The following is a 21,225-nucleotide window of genomic DNA, read 5'->3' on the forward strand; positions in this document are numbered from 1 at the left end:
TCATCCGTTGGCAAGAGGCTGAGATGCCGTGGAGGTCCACACGGTAAGTCTGGGCGAGGTGGCGGCGGAGGAATGGATGGGGTGGCGCCTGGAAGCGAGGAGAGGGGGCAGATGCCAACCCAGTGTCGGGAGTCTGAGGGGCAGTCACCCCATTTCTGAGAGCCTGGAAACACTGGCTTGGGAGAGAAAGGTGTTGATTTTTTTCTCTTTGAAGGTAACTGTTTTGTTGTCACGGAGAAAGCATCTGTGTTTGAATTTTGAACAGGTTGCTAGAGCAGATCACGTCCAGGCCGAGAGCTACCTGGTGTACAACATCATGAGCAGCGGGGAGATTGAATGCAGTAACACGCTGGAGGACGCCCTCGACCAAGCCCTGCCCAGCCAGGCTTTCGTCTACCGCCCGGTGCGGCAGCGCGTTTACTCCCTCCTGCTGGGGGACGGCGGAGGTGAGCGGGCTGCTCTCTCAGCAGCAGTGCTGTTTGGACTGGGATTCTGAGAAACAGGCCAAATGAAGGAGAATGCATTCTTTTAGGACATGGATACAATTAAAAAGGGTTGTGTTTCTCCGTAAAATCTGTAATTGAGAAGACCACTCACATCTGTAGGACGTTAAGGGTAAACGCCGTGGGACATCTCTAATTAGCAAACAGTTGATCAGTATTCATTACAAGAAGAGTGCATTGTTTTTATAAAATGTTATATTTTATTCCCTAAAAGGATTTGTGTTTTTAAAAAATTTGAAAATGCTTTCCTCCTGCAGGGGTGTAGGGCATGTTTATTATTAGAAGACAATGTCTACTTATTCTTCAAAATGTGATTTTCATAAAATAATTCCATAAAATCTAGTACATCGTATTTTAAAGTATAAACAGTTTTCCTTTAGAGTATTTAGGTTTTTCCCATCTCTGTTTTACTGGTACAGTAGTAGCAAGAGTGTAGGGAGAGGACTGTCAGTGGTGAGAGCAGGACAGTTGCGGCGGCCTTGGTGCCAGGTAGACAATTAATTAGCCCCCTATTGCTTCTTTTCAGAGGCGTTGGGGGCATTGGGCGTGGGAAGGAGCACTTCATAGTAGGGACTAGTGACGTGTCACCCAGGTAGTTCCCTCCTCTGAGGTCTTGCTCACCCGAGACAGGCCTCCCAGGACACTGTTCTCACTGGAGATGGAAGCAGTAAGGTCCTGGGGATTGGGTGTGTGTGGTCCTTCGGCCTAAACTCCATCCCTGTGACTGCATTAGTCTGGAGAGTGGGCACGTCTGTAGCCCTGCGGGGGCTGAGGGATCGTCGGGTTACCGTGCTGCCTTTACTCTGTGCTGGCAGGGTTCTTGGAACCCAGGTTCTGTGAGATCCCCGCCTGCCCGCTCGTCCTGCCTTTCCCGCGTGTGCTGTCAGCCCAGGGGTGTACGTGCCCCGAGGAAGACAGGAGGAAGGTGTTTACACTAAATGAAATGCAGAAACCAAAGGACCTATGGAATAAACTTTGCGACCAGATATTGTTTAAATTTTTTTCTATTTTCTTGTGTGTTTTCTCTTCATATTCTTTCTTAACATGAGTGTTTTATTTTTTTTTTAAGATTTTATTTATTTTCTCATGAGAGACAGAGACACAGGCAGAGGGAGAAGCAGGCTCCCTGCGGGGAGCCCAGTGGGGACTGGATCCCAGGGCCCCGAGTCACTTGCTGGGCTGAAGGCAGACGCTGAACCGCTGAGCCCCCCAGGCGTCCCAGCATAAGTGATTTCACATTGATTCTAATGATTAAAAAAGATCTCTTACTCATGAAAACATTTTCACGTTGTAGAATATTTGCCTGGAATTGTTTTTAGAGTACTTTATTAAATGAGATTCAAATATATAAACTTTACTATCTTAAGTTGCATACTTTGTTAATGCAATTTATCTGCAACCCCGTTGGTAACCTGATTACTTAACCACCGTAACAGGAAAAATTACTGAAATTGAACTTGTCTTCATGATTGATCTTTACTTTTCTCTTTTTCAATTTTTTGGCTTTCTGTGTGACGTTTACATTCTTAGGGTGTAAGAAGAGAAAATGCTGCTGTTGCAGGTTTGCTTGTGGTGGTGAGGAGGCATACTCCGCGCTGCTTGCGTGCCTCAGCTCGTGATCCCGCATGTCCCTGAATCTGATGGACGTTTACAGCTGCTGCTGACTCCAGCACGGCGGCAGGGTACATAGGGCTGTCAGGTTTTCCCCCGATTTCCATTTGACGCGGCCTGAGTTCCAGAGAGAGGAATGTGGGAATCTGCAGGCGCTGTGCTGGACGCTTTCATTTATTCCCTCAGCTCTGTGAGCTTTGCTGCATGTGTGTCTGAAGTTCCACCGTTAGGTGCGTACACAGTGAAGTGGTTCTGTCTCGTAATGAATTGACCCTTTTCATGTGATGAAATTTCTCTTTAAAGAGAAAGCTGATGATAGTCCTCATCTAGAAGTTTGGCATTAATATATGCACTCTGGTTTTCTTTCTTTCTTTCTTTTTTTTTTTTTTTTTAAAGATTTTATTTATTTACTCAGAGAGAGAGAGGCAGAGGGAGAAGCAGGCTCCATGCAGGGAGCCCGACTTGGGACTTGACCCCGGGTCTCCAGGATCAGGCCCTGGGCCGAAGGCGGCGCTAAACCGCTGGGCCACCAGGGCTGCCCACACTTTGGTTTTCTTAGGATCATGGTGTGCATGGCATATCTTTTCTGTCCTTTAGCTTTTAAACTGTTTCTTTATACTTCATGTACATCTCTTTTAAGTAGCATATCTGGTTTGACAGTCTTTCTTTTCTTTCTTTCATTTATCTTTTAATTTTTCTCCCCCTCAAGCCTCCACTGTGGGGCTTGAACTCACAACCTTGAGATCAAGACTGGAGCTGACACCCAGAGTCAGACACTTAACTGGCTGAGCCACCCAGGGCCTCTGGTAATTTTTCTTTTTAATGAGAGTCTTTAGATCATTTATATTCAGTGTAATTATTGACATGATTGGGTTTAAGTCTTGCATTTTGCCCTTTGCTGTCTTTTTCCCTTATTTTCTCCCTTTCTGACTTCTTCTGGACTAATCAAATAATTTTTAGTATTTTGTTTTATGTCCTCTTTTGGATTATTAGATTTACCTGTTTTGCTGTGGTTTTCTTAGTGGTTACTTGACGGTTAATAACGTACATTTAAGCTTCACAGTTTGCCTTCTCTTACAACCACATTGTGTGTGATGTGAAAACCTCACAGCTGCCAACTTTTGTCTTCCCATCATTTTTGCTATTGTTGCTTTATGTCTCCTGTATATTTTAAAACTTATTTTGAAATAATCATACACTCAAGGGGGTTGGCAAAAATAGTAACAGACTTTGATGTACCCTTGTCCCAGGTTCCCTCACAGATGGTATCAGAGCCAGGAGATTAACATTGCTGCAGCCTTATTAACTAGACTGCAGGCCTTGAGTTGTGTGTGTTCTGTTCTGTGTCCAGATGCAGAAGTGGTCCATCCCTGGAAGGCGTTCTCTCATGCGGCCCCTTTCTGCTGCCCTCTGGCCCCGTCTCCTATTTGCACTAGTTCATCCTTGGTCTCTTGAATCTTGTTTTTTTTTTTTAATTTATTTATGATAGTCACACAGAGAGAAAGAGAGAGGCAGAGACACAGGCAGAGGGAGAAGCAGGCTCCATGCACTGGGAGCCTGACGTGGGATTCGATCCCGGGTCTCCAGGATCGCGCCCTGGGCCAAAGGCAGGCGCCAAACCGCTGCGCCATCCAGGGATCCCCTTGAATCTTGGTTTTTGCAGGAATGTTATATAAATGTTTGGTCGTTACACGTAGTGTGCAGTCTTTTGAGATTATGCATACCTTTAAAACCCTATAATATGATTCTTGTGTTTGCTTTAAACCAGTGGCTGGCAAACGTTTTCTGTGAAGGGCCAGGTGTGATAAATATTTTAGGCTTTGAGAGCCCCCTCTAGTCCTGTAACAGACACAGCTTTGCTGCTGTGTGCAGACGTGACCGTCTGTCCCCTGAGAAGTACAGCTGTGTTTCAATAAAGATTAATCTACTTTTCCTATGTCACAAAATTTGAATTTTATATATTCTTCCTGTGTCACAATATTCTTTGTTTAATAATTTTCCAGTCATTTAATGTGAAAAGCATTACAGCTTTCGGACTGAAAGAACCCAAGTCAGATGTGGCCCATTGGCTATCTTACCATTGTCCAACCCTTATCCTAAACAGTCAGTGGCTTTTAGAGGAGGTTACAGATGAGAAGTCTTTCAAGTGCATCAATTTGAAGAGACGGCGCTCTCCATCCCTTTGTGGAGATCCACGTGTCCTTTAGTATCATCTTTCTTTAGAGAACTTGCTTTTACATCTCTTAGGGTGCTTATTTTATTTCCTGACAATATCTTTATTCAGATGTGTAATTCTGCTGTATATGGAATCTCAGGTGCTATGAAGATGCTGTTACTTGTCTCTGGTGTCGTGGCCCCTCTAACTGTTGTTCTCCGCCTGCAACAAGGATGCTACCCTCTGGCTGGCCATCAGGTTTTGCGAAGCACTGGTTTTCAGCAGTTTGTTGAAGCCAAGCTTGGGAATGATACACTGCGTTTAATCTGCTTGGGATTCTTGAGCTTCTTGGATCAGTGGGTTTACATTTCCTCTCAAATTTGGGGAAAACAAGGAATGTGATTTCACCAAGCGCTGTCTCCTGGGTCTCTTGCTTCTGCTCTCACTCTGGACCCCCAGCTGCAGGCTTGATTTGTTGTTCACGATGCCCATTACACTCCAAGTCTTTTCCGCCTCTTTTCTCTGCTGCAATTTGGGTAGTTCCTGTTGCTCTTATTTCAAGTTTACTGAGCCTTTCTTCTGCAGCATCTAATCTGCTACTAACCCATCCAGTGAAATGTCCATTTCACATACTGTGTTTTTCAGCTGTTTTTTTTTTTTTTTTTTTTGTCTTCCTCCCCCGGCCCCAGGTCTTCATGCTTGCCTTTAGGTCCTTGAATTTCTGCACAGCACAGTCCTAGCCCACTCAGTCCATCAGCTCATCACTGCTGGGCCTGGGGCTGCTGGTGGACTTCTGAAGGGCCTTGCCTTGTGTTCTGTCAGGCAGTCAACGTACATGATCCCTTCAGGGCTTGCCTCAAGCTTCATTAGACTGCGTCCATGGGGCCTCTAACTGTAGCGGCTGCGCCCCTGCCCCTCAGGGCTCAGACACCGGAGGTCTAAGGCAGAAGGCATAAGCACTGACTTGAACGCTGGTGCTTCAGTCCCTGATGATGGGTGCAATGGAGAGCTGGTCTGGCTGGCAATGTTGGCGGGTTGGCCGGCAGCACCCCTACACATACTTTGTCTAGTTGAATGTGTGCTATTTGGAAGGCCCCGAAATGGGGAGAGACCCTGCGGTCGTGCTACCCACAGCCCACTCTGCCTTCATGACGATTAATTTACTTCAGATTCTAACTTTGTCTCCTAGTGATTCTAACTTTGTCTCCTAGTGAAAGTCTTAGCTTAGGTCACTGTGAAGCCTTGTAAATTTCAGGAAATAGAAAAGAAACTAGGAGGATGCCAAAGGCAGAGCCTGCCCTGTTCTCCTTTACGTCTGTGCAGTCAGCAGGGCAGGGGAAGGGCCGTGCACACAGGCGGCTGTCCGCGGCTGGGCCAGGGCATGCTGTCCTCCTGCTGCCCCAGTGACACTGTGGGAACACGCGGCTGCAGGAGGCTGGTGGGTGGCATGGGGCGGTCCAGGTGGATGGCGCCTTCACAAAGCACCGACGGGCCATCAGCTCATGAAAATCCTAGGTATGTGTAAAAAAGTATGTGTGGGGAATTTTTAAATTTTTTTCAGGACTAAGGCCACATATAAATTATACCAGCAGCATAAAAATATTACAGACCTGTAAGGACAGATATTTTTCTAGAAAAGCCTGAGGTTGGTTGTTCACCTTGAAAATCCCAGTAATTGAGAGGTGGTGATTGACTGCTTCTCGTCATTCCCCCTTGCCTGCTGCCGCCCCTGCAGGCCAGGTGACAGTGGCCAGCATGAGCTACGTGGCGTCTCCGTGGGCAAGGGCCTGCACGTGTGCACATTTCACAGCTCTGCTCGCAGGGAAAGTGTCCTCGTTACACGTAGAAGACTGTACAGAGTGGGTCGGTGTGTCTGTGTGTGTCCTCTGGGAATAGCAGAAGACCACGTTTGATTATGTCCGTTTTCCATTTTCTGTATAAAATGTCACCGCTTGAAGGGAGTTAAACTAGCAAAGCACTTTTCTTAACTTCTTTACCCCTTTGAACATAGAGCCTAACAAACTGAAAGTTTGAGTGAGAAAATCAGCCTTTCCTTTTAGGCATTGCCAACTCAATTTTCCTCTTCTCTTTTTCTTGATTTTTAGGCACTTAAGAAGATTATTTCATTCTAATTCAGTCAGACCAAATTGTTGCAAACATTTCTGCTATAGTTTCAAAGTGCATGCCAGATTAAAACCTCTGAAATTTTGTTTTTCTTATTTAGGCAGAGTTTTATTTTTAATTTTTTAAAGTTTTAATTGAATTATGCTTGACATGCAATATTATATTCGTTTTAGGTGTACAACACGGTGACTCAACATTTGTATGAATTACAAAATACTCAGCCTATTAAGTGTGGTCACCGTCTATCATCATACAAAATTAGTCCAGTATTACTGTGCTCCGTATGCTGTACTTTCATCCCCGTTTCCTCTTAATCCCCTTCCCTGATTTCATCCGTCACCCCATCCCCCTGTCTCTGGCAACCACCACTTTCTTCTCTGTATTTATGAGTCTGTTTCTGTTTGTTCACTTGTTTTGTTTTTAGATTCTACATATAAGTGAAATTATAAGGTATTTGTCTTTGTCTTGATTATTTTACTTAGCATGGGGCCCTCTAGGTCCATCCACGTTGTTGCAAAATTTTGTTCTTTTTTATGGCCGTGTGTGTATGTGTGTGTGTATGTGTGTGTATACACCAGCTCTATCCATTCATCAGTCGATGGACACGGGCTGCTTCCACATCGTGGCTATTGTAGGTAGAGCTGCAACAAACCTAAGGGTGCGTATGTCTTTTCAAATTTGTGTTTTCATTTTCTTTGGGTAAATGCCCAGAAATGAAATTACTGTATCACATGGTAGTTGTATTTTTAACTTCTTGAGGAACCTCCATACTGTTTTCCAGAGTGGCTGCACCAGCTTGCGTTCCCACCAGCAGCGCACAGGGCTCCCTTTTCTCTGCATCCAGTTGTCCTGTGTTGATTTTAGGCATTCTGACTGGTGTGAGGTGACCTCTCATGGTGGCTTGGTTTGCATTTCCCTGGTGATGACTGATGATGAGCATATTTTCATGTGTCTGTTGAACATGTGTAAGTCTTCTTTGGAAAAAATCTCCATTCAGTTCCTCTGCCCACTTTTAAATCAGATTGTTTGGTTTTTTAGTGTTGAGTTGCATAAATTCTTTATATATTTTGGATACTGACGCCTTGTTGGATACATCACTTATAAATATTTTCTTTCATTCAGTAGGTTGCCTTTTGGCTTTGTTGACTGTTGCCTTCACTGGGGAGAGGCTTTTTAGTTTGATGAAGTCCCAGTGGTTCATTTTTGCTTTTGTTGCCTTTGCTTTTGTTGCCTCAGGAGACAAATCCAAAAAAACTTGCTCAGTCCAATGTCTAAAGAGTTTATTGCCTCTGTTTTCTTTAAGGAGGTTTATAGAAAAACCTTTGAAATTATGTGGTACCCCAGAGAATAGGCCGAACTCTAGGATTTTTCAGTAATACCTGTTTAAGATCTCAGGTAACAGGTTGCGTCTAGCCCTGGATTTTGGAAGGACTGGGGAGTTTAACTGTGTCTGTAGGAGCAGTAATTTGGATTAAAAGTGAAAATGCTATCATCTGAATAGTTACGTTTGGAAAAGTCATTATCCAGACTGTAAAGCTTATTAATCTTTGTAGATGTTGACACATCCCCACCTGCCCGCTCGCTCGTCCTGCCTTTCCCGCCTGTGCTGTCAGCCCAGAGGCATACGTGCCCCGAGGAAGACAGGAGGAAGATGTTTACACTAATTGAAAAGCAGAAACAAAAGGACCTATGGAATAAACTTTGCAACTAGATATTGTTTAAATAATTTTTTTCTTTTTCTTATGTGTTTTCTCTTCATATTCTTTCTTTTTTTTTTTTTAAGATTTTATTTATTTTCTCATGAGAGACACAGAGAGAGGCAGAGACATAGGCAGAGGGAGAAGCAGGCTCCATGCTGGGGGCCCAGTGGGGACACGATCCCGGGACCCCGGGGTCACGCCCTGGGCCTGAGGCAGGTGCCGCACCGCTGACCCCCAGGCGTCCACTCTCTAGGTCTTATTGGAGATCCACCTGCTGTCTAATAAACGGTACCGGTGCCTATCATGACGCTGCCACCTTCCTACATGACTGAGAAGTAAAGCTCTGAGAAGCCAGCCCTAAGCTCCGGTGTTTGAAGGATTAGAACAGTTCCAGATGAAAGATGGGATAAAGTGTGGTTTTATAAACGTTTCAGTAATCTCCCAAGGAGATGGCTGGCTGACTGGAGTGAGGTACTGAACCTCACGAGGTCTGACTTCGGGTGAGAGAGGTCTTTCCTTTCAGAATGAGCAACTTAAAATACCATTCACTCCGTTGACTTTTTTAGTGTAATGAATACCTAGGCCAAGAGGATTACATCCGGCGGGGAGGGGGGGGGGGGGCTGGTGAACAGCTATAAGAATACTGCTCAGAATTTTCTTTTTTTCCTTTTTCTTTTTGTATGTGTGAAATTTGGGTAAGTTGAATGTATTTGTTAAGCTTAGAGTTAGCCGGCCTTGTGCTGGGGACTGAGGCCGTGAAGAGGTCTCCGTTCTGGACCAGGAGCTCAGTCAGGGGGCCAGTGAGGGGAGCAAGTAGGCAGGTGTGGTGTCGGCCAGAGAGCCGCGGTCGATGGCACAGACGTCTGGGTTGGGGGGCGCGGGCCAGGGTGGGTAGAGGGAAGCAGGTCTGGGCCAAGGAGGTGAGAGAAGGCATGGGGAGTTTCAGGATGCACGGAATTCCTGCTGAGGAGCAGGGCGTGAGCCACAAGCCAGGTTCCCGGGGGGGGCCAGCCGCAGACTCAGGAGCCCTCCAGGTCCCTGCGCAGGTCTCGGGGAGAGTCCTGGGGCAAATGGTGTGCGGCAGTGGGGGGCTAGGGAGCTCTGTGGGCTCCCAGTCTGAACTCACATGCTGGCGCCATGGGCTGCTCTTGCGGGATCTCAATTAGGACCAGCAGCCTGGTCAAATTTTCATTGTCAAAAAGCAAAAACTACACAGCCTGCATTGACACGGAGAGGGCGTGGGATGGGGTGAGTGAAGATGGTCTGAGCAGGGCTGGGCCCAGGTGAGGTAGGAAGCCAGGTCCCCAGGGGCCAGGGGACAGCCTTGAGGGCCCTGGGGGAGGGGAGGCAGGGGTTGGGGTCCTGCAGAGACAACAGCCTGGTGGCCCCGAGCTAGGTGAGCACATCGTGCAGGAAAGCCACCTTCCACCTTCGCTTATGGGAGAACAGAAGACAGACTGAATTTTCAATAGCAATTAACCTATAGAAGTGGCTTTGTTGTAGATGATTGCTACTAGCTTTTTGAATTACCTAATGTAATAATAGTCTTGAGAGTCACACAGAGGAGTGGATTGAAGACGAGAAAGGGCTGTCCTTCTCCCTAGATGCTGTGTGGAGCAGTGTGGGGCCCCAGGAGGGGAGGACTTCGTAGGAGCCATCTGGGTGGTGATCTCTGCCCCAGGTGTATTTCCCAGGTCATCCTGCCAGCTCCCCCACCCCAGAGGTCATTGCTCTTGTTGAAGTGAGACCGGAGGGTAGGGGGCCCACTCCCGGATGCCCGAGGTCCCTGTTGGTGGCCTTGGATGTTATCCTGTAAGCCTGGTGACGAATGTTGGTACTCGCGTGCATCCACTAATCCAGCTGTCTTTACTCAGATGGCGCCGGCACCTGCCCCACCGTCAAGGAGTGGTTCGTGTACTCTGGGAACCCACTGAGGCACCCGGACCTCGTCAGGCCTCTGCAGATGAACATTCCAGGTACAGACAGCTTTGGTTTAAATAAGTCACTGATTTGTGCAGCATGTGATGCAAGCCCAATAATGGGGCCTCTGTGGAAACATTTTTCCAGAATTGCACATATGCAATTCATCCCTGGGCCCACAGGGGGGTATTTGTGTGATGACGTTCTAAAGCGGCAGAGGGATGAGTGTTGCATGGATGGACCGGTCTCCTGGTCGGGGTCTGACAGCAGGACACCCAGAGCGGCCTGGCCCTGGGGCCACGGGGGGCTGAGTGCTTGTGGCCTGATCCCCAGGTCCCAGTACCCGGGCGCGCTCAGCAAGTATCTGCCGCATTAACAGGGTTGGATGCTCGATATTCTGCTTGAAATCAGCTCTTGCCTTCCTCCTACTACGGAAAGTATGTTTTGATGGAAAGGAAGATAAAGATAAAGGAAGGTTATTTCAGCTGGAAAAATAAGGTGTCTCTTCATGAGTGTTACCTTAAAACCTGTAATGGGAGGGAAGGAAAAACAAGGCTCACCTGAAGACCAGCTGAAGTCCTTTCTTCCTGCGAGCTCTTAGTACCGGAGGAAAGTCGAGAATCCATGGGTGGGGGGTAGTGTCCTACAGGCAGGCAGGTTAAAGAAGGTGACCGTGCTGAGGGTTTATTTTTAGGGTTCCCTGCCATTGTTTCACAGAACAAGTGTTTTTCCAAAACTTTGATATTCCATTTTTGTGTCAGATGCTCTTGTGCCACTGCCGTTCCCATCATGGAGGCCTGTAGTTTTCCTAATAAGGGCGTGAGCGCTGCTAAATAATTTTCTTAAAAATGGAATTGTATTGGGAGGGAAGGTGAGGAGAGTTACTATAGGGAATATTTCCCTATTTCCTCAGCCAGTAACATATTCAAACCTAAAAAGGTATTTATCAAAAAAGAAAAAAAACAAAGATAAATTGACATCTGTTTTTAGAGCAAGAGCTATTTTTAAAGGATACCCGGAATAATTTTTCAGAAATGTTTTATTATGTATGTAATTTCCATCTTATTGTATCTTTCCAAAAATAATATGAAGAGGGATTATTCCAGTTTTCTTCATGGTTTGAATTAAGAGAACATGTGACTATCCATCATCATTTTAGTTGGTTTTAAAGGCCGCTCCCTAAAATGCTCTAATAAGCTCTGGAAGCACGCAGCGATCGCAGAGACAGGTTCTGGGCTCCGGCGGGCGTTGTCCTTGGCGCTGCTTTGGTTACAGACCCCTTACACGAGTGGCTCACTCCGTGTGTGCTTACATGCATCGTGATGCAAAAATGCCAAGAGTTTGACTTAATAAAAACCCTTCTGATCCATGAGGAAAACGCCAAATGGTTTTGAGCTAAAGTGGAGGCTGGAGAAGAGAACTAATCTAAATGATCCTTCAAACAAATTCACACCCTGTGGCTTAAGATGATGAAATCTGCCAACTGAGAAGTGGATCTCTGTGGACGGTACTTAGGAAGGCCATTAGGTGGGATCCTCAGAGGTCCCTGTGCAGCCAGCAAGTCCTGCATGTGACATAAATTGACAGCACCCCAGAGTCTGTTGGCTTGCACTGAAGACCAGGATCCTCGGTCTCTGGAGAGGATCTTGTCTTGTCTCCTATGTTAATATGCAAACGGGTGTTCAGTACCTAGTTCTCGACTAAATAAATTCTTGATTGAATTTAGGATTAAAATTCTCTGATAGTAGATTTATGAGGACATGGTTTTTCAAACTGGTGGTTTTCTGTAATCTATTTTATCATTAGACCTCAAGAACCAATTTGTTTTTGCTGAATTATTCTTGTCTGTGTAAATGATTCCTAGCTGTTTTGCAGAAGGATACTGAGTGGTATTCAGACCTGTTTCTAGACCACCTGGAGGGGGTTCCCACAGGTGCTGCTTCCTGACCCCTGCAATTAGAGTAGTAAGCCTGGTGTGGGGACCAGGAATTTGCAATTCTTTTTTTGTTTTGTTTTGTTTTTAAAGATTTTATTTATTTGAGAGAGAGGGAGGGTGCATGTAAACACACACACCTGAGCGTGAGCAGTGGGGGCAGGGAGGACAGAGGGAGAGAATGTTGGAGCTCTCCATGCAGAGCTCGGTCCCACAACCCATGAAGCCATGACCTGAGCTAGAACCAAGAGTGAGATGCCCAGCCCACTGGGTCTGAGCCACCCAGGTCCTCCTAGAATGTGCAATTCTAACAAATCCCCAGATGACACCAAGACTGGGAGTAATGTCCACCGGAGAGTCACCAGTCGGGACCTCTCGTGCTTCTTGCTGCCACCGTACTTGGCCTTCAGTACACCTCTTGGGTCTCGTTCTTTTCGTATTAGCCTCTGTGTGTGAGCGAATGAAATGCAAGGTGCAGCTTCACTGTCCATCCCCCACTCTCATGGGGACTTGGCCTCTCAGCTGTGTGCACAAATGTTTTATATGCATTGAGAAAAGGACTGGAAGCTGTACTTTAAAATACGGCTGTATCGGGTGGTGGGCTTATGAATGTTTTTCTTTTCTTACGCTTTCTTTTCCTGGGGTTTTTGTTTGTTTGTTTTACGGTGACTGACTTTTAGAATCAGAAAAAATGTTTTTCGACTACTTGAGTAAATGGAAATAACTGTGATAATGTGACATTCATCACTTACCTTTGATCAGGTCTTGGCCGACTTCTCTATTTTTGGCTTTGGGGGCAGCGTGGTCTCTGCTGCAGCGGCTCAGCCCTGTGCTCAGACTGCGCGGGCAGCCACAGACGAAACACGATGAGTGTTGTGCCATTGTGGGGACATTCTATTTAGGGACATTGAAATTAGCCTTTCACATAATTTTCCCATGTTGTGAAATACTATTTTTCTTTAGATTTTTTTTTTCAATCATTTAAACATATAAAAACCATTCTTAGTGTATGGGCCAGAAGAGCAGGCAGTGAGCTGGACTTGGCCCATGGGCTATAGTTTGCTGACCCTGCAAGATGATTATTTTTCTGAAAAGTATGTTTTGAAGAAGTCATGGCTGACCCTTGTGATTATATTGGAATGAAATCTCTGTCTTATGAACTGGAGCCATAGATTGTTTTTTGCCGGTTGTCTTCACTATATTCTTTCTTTCAAGAGAAAAGTGATGTTTATTTCTCTCCAAAATAAATAATGAAGAAGTTTTTTGATGAAGAAAACACTTCATACGTTTCAGAAAGCAGGTGACTTTTGCTGGGTTGTTTCATCTTCGGTGGTGAGAGATAACCTGGCCGAGAATATTACATGGCACTGTGAGAAATGTAAGGGAAACGAGGAGAGCCACTTCTTTGAGTCCTTTAGTTCTGACACCATTTGGTTATAGGTTTGTTTCTGTAGTAGACCTGTGGGACATTTAGGCCTCAGCCATTCCGGCTCTCAAGGCGTGGTGTTGAATGTTCGTGACCCTGCTGCCCGGAGCAGGACCCGGCTCGGCCCAGGACCTGTGCCCGTCTCTGCAGGGACCAGCAGGGCCTCTGTTGTTCCTCCTCCAGACTCACGGGGCATGTGTTGTGATTTTAAGTAAATGAGTAAGGTTTGCTTTGTGTGTTTTTTAAACTTTAATAATTTTAGCATATATATATAGAAGACAGAAATGAATCGTATTTTAGGAATTTCTTTTAAGTCTTCTGGACGTGCTTTCCAAAGCATGGGCGCACAGATGCCCTGCATCCAAGCCGCCGGGCTGTTGAGTGCAGACCACTGGCATCACACCTGGCACAGCAGACTTTGTGCTTGCAGAACCCGGGAAAATGCCTTTTTCACAGTCTCTGCACCAAGGTGTGAACCTGCTGGTTGCGGGGAAGAAGGGGGCAAGCAAAGAGGGTACATTGGTGTGTGCACCAGTGTTCCCTGGTGGCTGAGTGCTTTCCCACAGTCACACAGGACCTTGTACACGTGCTCTGAAGAGCGTTGTTAACACCGCAGGATGCTGCACCCGTAGGAGAAAAGTCCCAGTTTCCCTCAAAACACAGCCCTTCAAGAAAGGACATATGCTGGCCTTGGGAGGTGTGTTTCTGTTCACCAGAAGGGCTGTTCGTGTGAACTCTCCATCCTTTTACCCTTAAAGCCCAGGGGTGTTGGGAAGAAAAGACAGCAGTGTCTTTCATCCTTTTACCATATTCCTCCAAGAAGCATGTTTGACGTCACTGCTGCAAGGGATCATGGTAAATGGGCTGTGTGTGTTTTCGTTTAGGAGGAACACCTAATTTGAAATTACTGTGGCTGAACCAAGAGCCAGGGACACAAGCCCGGCGCGTGGAGGCCCTGCTCGGCTGTTTCGACCTTTCGTCGTCCAGAGAAGAGCTGCAGGCGGTGGAGAACCCATTTAGGGCACTGTGCTGCCTGCTGACCTACCTGTTCGTGCAGGTAACCCCGGCCCTCACTCCCGTCCACTTCCCATGATTCTGTGGGCTGCAGGGCTCTGGGCTGGCCGCGGCGCATCCCCATGTCACCTCGTCCCTTGCTGTCATCTCATGAGAACACGGCTTCCCTGTGGGCGCACGTGCCCGAGGCCCTGGCGGAGGCTGGTGATGCACACAAGGGTCAAGGCATGGGAGGCCCTGCAGGTAGGGGAGCCTGCACTCACTTTGCTCTTGCTTCCCAGCACCTGGGCACAACGTGCCTCTCCTGCAGCTGTCACCGTGAGGGAGACTGGGCCTGTCGGCGGCCCCGTGTCATGGCAAGAAGGCAGGCAGCCCTGGGCTGAAGGCAGCGCTAAACCGCTGAGCCACTGGGCTGCCCTGAAGTCATTAATCTTATATTTACAAATTTATCCAGAGAAGCAGGCTCCCTGCAGGGGGGCCTGATGCAGGACTCGATCCCAGGACCCCGGGGTCATGCCCTGAGCCAGAGGCAGATGCTCAACGCCTGAGCCACCCGGGTGTCCCTGGCTGTATTATTTTGAAATGATTTTGTCTCACAATTTGTCACAACCACAATGAAAACAAAGTCCTTTGCCATCACGGCTTTCTTTATCCACTTAGACCTCTTGTCCTCGATGCCGTTGAGCTGTCTTGGCTTCTACTCTGGCCTCCACACATGCTTGACCTGGGTCTTCTCTGACACAAACATCACATTTTCATTTGCCTGGATTAGAGAGACTTATGTGACTGTTTCTCAGACCCGAATTTACTTTATGAATTATTGATTGTCTTTAAGAATCTCACTCTTGGGGGATCCCTGGGTGGCTTAGCTGTTAAGCTCCTGCCTTCAGCCCAGGATGTGATCCTGGAGTCCTGGGATCAAGTCCCATATCGGGCTCCCTGCATGGAGGCTGCTTCTCCCTCTGCCTGTGTCTCTCATGAAATAAATAAATAAAATCTTAAAAAAAAAAAAAAAAAAAAAGAATCTCACTCTTGTTCCAGAGTCCACTTCAAGGGAGCTCAATACTGATTTTCCTTTTTCTTTCCTAGATTGTTGTTTTCTTTTGGCTCTGCCAGTGTGTCGCTAGTTGTGGATTTTGCATTCTGTGACAATGTGGTATGGTTCAACAACTCCGAGATTTCACTGCTTCATTATTGGTGTCACATGCACCAATGTAAACTTTAGTTTTTGCTCTACTGTTTTGAGGAGGTTTTGGTACCAGACTTAGCAATATAAATGAGTAGAGGGTGGATTTTTAAGTGTAAAACCACTTTTTAAAAAATCTTATTTGCTAAATAATGCAAGCACATACGAATTAATGTTTTCTGTCCGGCATGTCTTAGTCCACAGCCGAGGTGGGGCTGTGTGGGGAGCTGAGCTCTCTCATCCAGAAACATAAGTGTCTTTGCTTGTTGATTCCGTCTGTGTGCGTGTGGACGGTCACTCCGTGGACACACATTTGACTTCCTCTTTCTCGTAAGAGACGTGGGTGGTTGAACCTGTTCATACTCGTGCAGGTGACCGTCATGGAAATCCGTGTCCAGCAGGAAAAGTCCACCGCACAGAACAGGAGCTTCACATCTCCTGTATCTCTGTGACCCTTAAGCAGAGACGCGTCAGGAGGGAAATTTCCACCTTTACCTTCTTTCTGAAAGTACTAATGATGACCTTTATTTTTTTTGATGACCTTTAAATACAGATCTCTCTAGTGTGGGTCAGCGTGAGGCAGACATATGATGTTACTTTGACTTAAAGAGCATATTTAAATTGGAGCTTCTTGAAACCAAAAAATAACGAATCGCCACATCAGTGGCAGCTCTGAGATTAAGATGGAACTGTAGCATTATTCACCGGGTTAATCTCGTAGGGTTTCATAAGGCTTAAAAGATAAATTTATAAAAATACTGTCTTTCCATGGATAAGATGTTTGTGTGACGTGGGATTCAGAACCCGTAGAGAAACGAAATGCTCTCGTACCCTCCAAGTCCGCGACACCACCACCACTTTGTATTTAAAGGCTTACCTGAGAGCCTTGTCTGGAAGGGTGAGTTTACATTGTAGCAAGGGTACGTGGTCTCCCTAACCTGGAGTAGAGCAAGTGCTTTAAGTGGTCATATGCATTATGTGAAATCCTAAAACGTCTGGTGTTACCAAGACTCTGGTGGTCGAGATCTGTTAACTACCTTGGTTACCAGGGAAAGCTGTGGCACACGGCATACTTCTCTTTTCTCCTAAGTTGGTGTTTTAAGATCAGCCTTCTTCAAAAGCTGCTCATGGGGAGAAGCAGAATTACATTCCAGCCCAGTCTCAGTGGAGAGCGATGGGGGTTTATGGAGTAAAAACCTGTGTTCTCTGCTTGGTCTTGCTTCCGTAGACTGGGAGCTTTCTTCTTGGTCCCAAGCACTACACGTCTGTGGATTTTTTGTTAGCCACAGCTGTCATTTACACAGAGGCAACAAGTCCTGGAGGATGGAGCAGGGCAGGGTAGTGACGGGGCCGGTGCCTTCCGTGGGGCCAAGGTGAGTGACTCCCGGAATATTGGCTTCTCCAGGAGAGGCCAGTGGGAGAGTAGGAGTCCCCAGGAACTGTCTTTCTGGTTTATGGTGGGGTCGTTTCTATCAGGAATAAACACTAGCCTTTTTATCACGAGGAAGAATTGACATTCTCACCAGTGGGTCTGTGGTCGTCATCCTGATTTGCTCCCTTCAAGCCTTTACTTGCCGCAGAACACATTCCTGTCTGGAAAGAAGTTCTCATATTGTTACTTTGGCGGTGGGCCCGTGAGCAGGAGCGCTGTGCTGCTTCCCTCTGGTTGAGAGAGTGGTGGCTGAGCTGGCGAGGTCACCGCCCCAGAACCCGGGGGCAGGTGGTGCCTAGGCCCTGCCCTCATTGCCGTCGATTCTTTTTTTTTTTTTTTTTTTAATTTATGATAGTCACACAGAGAGAGAGAGAGAGAGGCAGAGACACAGGCAGAGGGAGAAGCAGGCTCCATGCACCGGGAGCCCGATGTGGGATTCGATCCCGGGTCTCCAGGATCACGCCCTGGGCCAAAGGCAGGCGCTAAACCGCTGCGCCACCCAGGGATCCCTGATTCTTGAGACCAGAGTTTCCTCATCTGTCTCCCAATCCCTGCCCTCCTCATTCTTGCTCACATTTTGGTGGGACCCCTTGACTCCATGGAAGATTGGAGGGGTTCATATGTAGGGTCCTGTTTCCATTAAACTGGGATCTGAGTATGCAGGAGTTGCCAGGGCTGGCGGGGTGGTTGATCCCGGCCTTGGTCACCCCAGCTCATGCTGCAAACCCCTACATCGCCAGCTCTGGGACCTGGTGGCTGGAACCATCCCCTGTGTTGCTCTAAGACTCCGGCTTGGCGGTGGCTCGTGGCCCCTCCGAGGCGTTGCAGAACTTCTGCCTTGCTGCGGAGTGCCTCTGCCACTCTGCAGCGTGGCCCCGGGCATTGTGTACCGTGGGCTGTGCGTGAAGAGTCCCTGCCGACCCCGGCATCTACCCGCTGCAGGGCCTCGTGCAGAGTGTCCGTTCTCCCCGGAGCTGACACTGCCTCTCCTTTTCTCTCCCTCTCAGGTGGACACTCTTTGCCTGGAGGATCTGCATGCTTTCATTGCTCAGGCCTTGTGCCTCCAAGGAAAGTCCACGGTGCAGCTCGTCGACCTACAGGTACGGGCCTGATTGTCCGTTCTGGAGACCCCCTGCCTGACCAGAGGGTCCGTGCTCTTGCCCGCCTTTTCTTCTGTTGTGTTTTTTAAAGTTTTGGTTGGTGTTCCACAGACGAGATCAAAAGGCGTATTTAATCACGCTGCTTTTATGATGCCGAGTCCTGCGGGGTTAGGGACGTTCAAGCAGAGCTGTGAACAGACGGCGTCCTGCGTCCGTGGAGGCGGCCTCTAGACCTTGGTCACACTGGGTCACTGCTCACAAGAGCCACCTCATTCCAGCGCTGAGAAATGTGTCGTTGTTAATCCCGTGTCAGTATTGTGGCAACATGAAGGCCGTCGTTGGTTTGATCCCTTAGTACCTTGCTGATGTTAGGAAACTAGGACGCCTTTCTCTGGTGTTAGTGTCTGGGCCCGTACGCGCCCTGTCCTGTCTGCCGTCTGTAGGCCTGGTCCCCCAGACTCCAGTCACCGCGCCCGCCTGTGTCCTCTCCCGGCGCTGCTGTGGAGTGTTGCGTAGTGCAGGTCACGCACCTGTGCTGCTTTTATTTGCATGTTGCCACGAGGGGGGGGAAGGTGGAGGGTATTCCTTTCATTTCACAACCTGGCCGTTGGCAGCCAACCCCACCTGCTCTTCTGCGGCCACAGCCTGTGAGATCCAGCAGATGTTTCTTAGGGGAAAACCCAAGGTCAGGTCAGTCGTTGGTGGAAACTTAAGACTTTGCTTTATAAATGCCATTGGGTAACAGTAAGGAGTTTTATCCATAGATTCTAGTTAATTGAATTAGTTTTCACTTGTCTTTCCAGGGGATAAAAACTAATACATTTCATTTACAAATAACTTCTGACCTAATGTCCCAACTCCTGCATGCGGGTTTACCCCATAAACTGCTCCTCCCAGTTGTCCAACTAAAGGGATGGTGCCAGGTTTTGTGTGTTAGCAGTTTTGTTACATTGTATTCAAGAAAGTTATTTTTAAAAGTGGATATTTTTTCCTCCTTTTGGCAAGACACAATTTTAACAAGTGAATTTTGGGTTATTAGAAGCTTTATGTATTCTTTTTCTCTGAGCTGTAATTGACACGTTATGTGCAGCCGGTGTTTGTGTACGTTGTGCAGTGGTCACGCAGCAAGTCTGCTTAGTATACGTCAGCATGGAGTTACAGAATTTTTTCTTGTGATGAGAACTTTTTATATTTATGCTCTCAGCAATGTTCAGATACGCAGCACAGTATTGCTAACCGTGGTCTGCACGCTGGACGTGATGCCCGCCGCTTACTAGTGCCGTCACTGGACGTCCCTTTTGACCTTCACCCACTTTAGCCGTCCCTGCCCCCAGTGACCACCGTTCTCTGTGTAGAAGATTGCACAGAGACGTGAAATCACAGTATTTGTCTTTCTCGGACTTATTTTACTTAGCATAATGTCCTAAAGGTCCATCCACGTTCCCACTAATGGCAAGATTTTGCTTTTTTTTTTTTTTTTAAGATTTCACTTTTTTTATAGCTGAATAATGCCGCGTCGGGAATATACGCCACACCGCCTTAGTGTACTCACCAGGTGACGGACATCGGGTTGTCTGCATAGCCTGTCGTCTGCTGTGAGTGATGCTGCAGTGAGCATGGGCTGCACGTACCTCCTCACGACAGTGATTTATCCCGGGAAGCTGCGTGCTGGAATGTGGGGAAGTTCCATGTTGGGTTTTTGAGGAGCCTCCACGCTGTTCGCCAGAGAGGCTGCACCAGCCTGCATTGCCACCAGCAGTGCACACGGGTTCCCCTTTCTCCACATCCTCGCCAGCACTTACCTTTTGTCTTTTTAGCGATGGCCCTTCGTAATAAGTGTGAGAGGTAAGTGGCCACGTATGCATAGGCTTACTTTTGACCTCTCTACTCCGTTCCGTTGATTTGTGTCTGTTGTTATGCCAGTACCTACTGCTTTGGTGGCCGTAGCCCTGTAATACGGCGTGGAATTGGGGACATGACACCTCCAGCTCTGTGATCGTAGCGCACCTGCTCGTGGGGCGTTTTGTTGGATAGTATGAACATTTTATCAGTATTTGTTCTTCCAACCCATGAGCGCGACTGTCTTTCCATTTGTTCACATCATCTTCATGTTCTTTGATCAGTGGTTTATAGTTTTCAGAGAGCAGGTTTTCACCTCCCTGGTTGTATTTATTCCCGGGGATCTTATTCTTTTTGATGCGGTTGTAAATAGGACTATTCTCCTAATTTTTCTTTCTGATAGCTCCTTATTACTGTATAGAAATGGCACAGATGTCGTGTATTGACGTCGTATCCTGCAGCTTTATTGAATACATTGATTAGTTCTAACCATCTTTTGGTGGCGTCTTAAGGATTTCCTATGTATAGTATCTTGTTATTTGAAGATAGTGAGTTTTACTCGTTCCTTTCCATGTGGATGCTTGTGTTGCTTTCCCTGGGCTGGTTGCTGTGGCTGGGACTTGCAGTCCTGTGTTGAATAAAGGCGGCGAGAGTGGACATCCTCGTCTTGTTTCCAGTCTCAGAGGAAAAGCTCTCAGCTTTTCACCACTGGGGATGATGTTAGCTGATGGCTGTCCCTCCTTTTGGCAAAACACAATTTTAAAAAGTGAACTTTCAGTTATTAGTAGGTTAATACGATTCTTAACACTAGATTGTAGCCCCAGCTGCGTGGCCTTCCTCCCAGACGGCTGTCCTGCTGCCACTGGCCTGCTGCTTTCATCTCCCCTCCTGGTAGAATTAAACAGGCAGCCAAGCAGGCAGAAGGGAAGGGGACTTGGAGGTCGTGCCATCTGCCTGGTGCGTGTGGGCGGTAGGACAAACTGGAGTCGATGCTGATTCTGGCTCCCTCCCTGCTAGTTGCATGACCTTGAACAAGTTCTTAGGAACAAACAGCAGAGCCTGACTTCCCCCTTGTAAATACCGTGTGGGTGCTCTCGGTTGGACTCGCGTGCGTGGTCCCACCACTGCCTTGTCTTGGGCAGAGCCGAGGTGGAGTCGGCTCTCAACACCCACCAGGGGGTCTTTTCTGGGCGGGGGCACCTGCGGGAGAGTGCCCGCTGCGTGGGGTCCTCTCCCCCAGGCCCTGCGCTTGCCAGGCTGGCCGGAACCTTCCCCGTTGTTT

The 21,225-nt window shown here is 47.5% G+C and overlaps 1 protein-coding gene across 11 annotated transcripts in view; it reads left to right on the forward strand.

The window, feature by feature from the left end:
* Nucleotides 1-21,225, forward strand: part of FAM120B (family with sequence similarity 120B) — a 90,403-nt gene that overhangs the window by 25,436 nt on the left and 43,742 nt on the right. For all 11 annotated transcript variants that reach the window (XR_005368188.1, XR_005368189.1, XM_038555031.1 and 8 more), the window contains 4 exons: nucleotides 266-446; nucleotides 9,968-10,069; nucleotides 14,257-14,429; nucleotides 18,012-18,104. Coding sequence is in view for 9 of the 11 variants with exons in the window: in XM_038555031.1 (XP_038410959.1) it covers nucleotides 266-446; nucleotides 9,968-10,069; nucleotides 14,257-14,429; nucleotides 18,012-18,104 (549 nt within the window). In the remaining 2 variants the exon portion in view is untranslated. The remainder of the gene's footprint in view (nucleotides 1-265; nucleotides 447-9,967; nucleotides 10,070-14,256; nucleotides 14,430-18,011; nucleotides 18,105-21,225) is intronic.

The sequence above is a fragment of the Canis lupus genome, chromosome 12 (genome assembly GCF_011100685.1).
Source record: "Canis lupus familiaris isolate Mischka breed German Shepherd chromosome 12, alternate assembly UU_Cfam_GSD_1.0, whole genome shotgun sequence".
Lineage (NCBI taxonomy): Eukaryota > Metazoa > Chordata > Mammalia > Carnivora > Canidae > Canis > Canis lupus.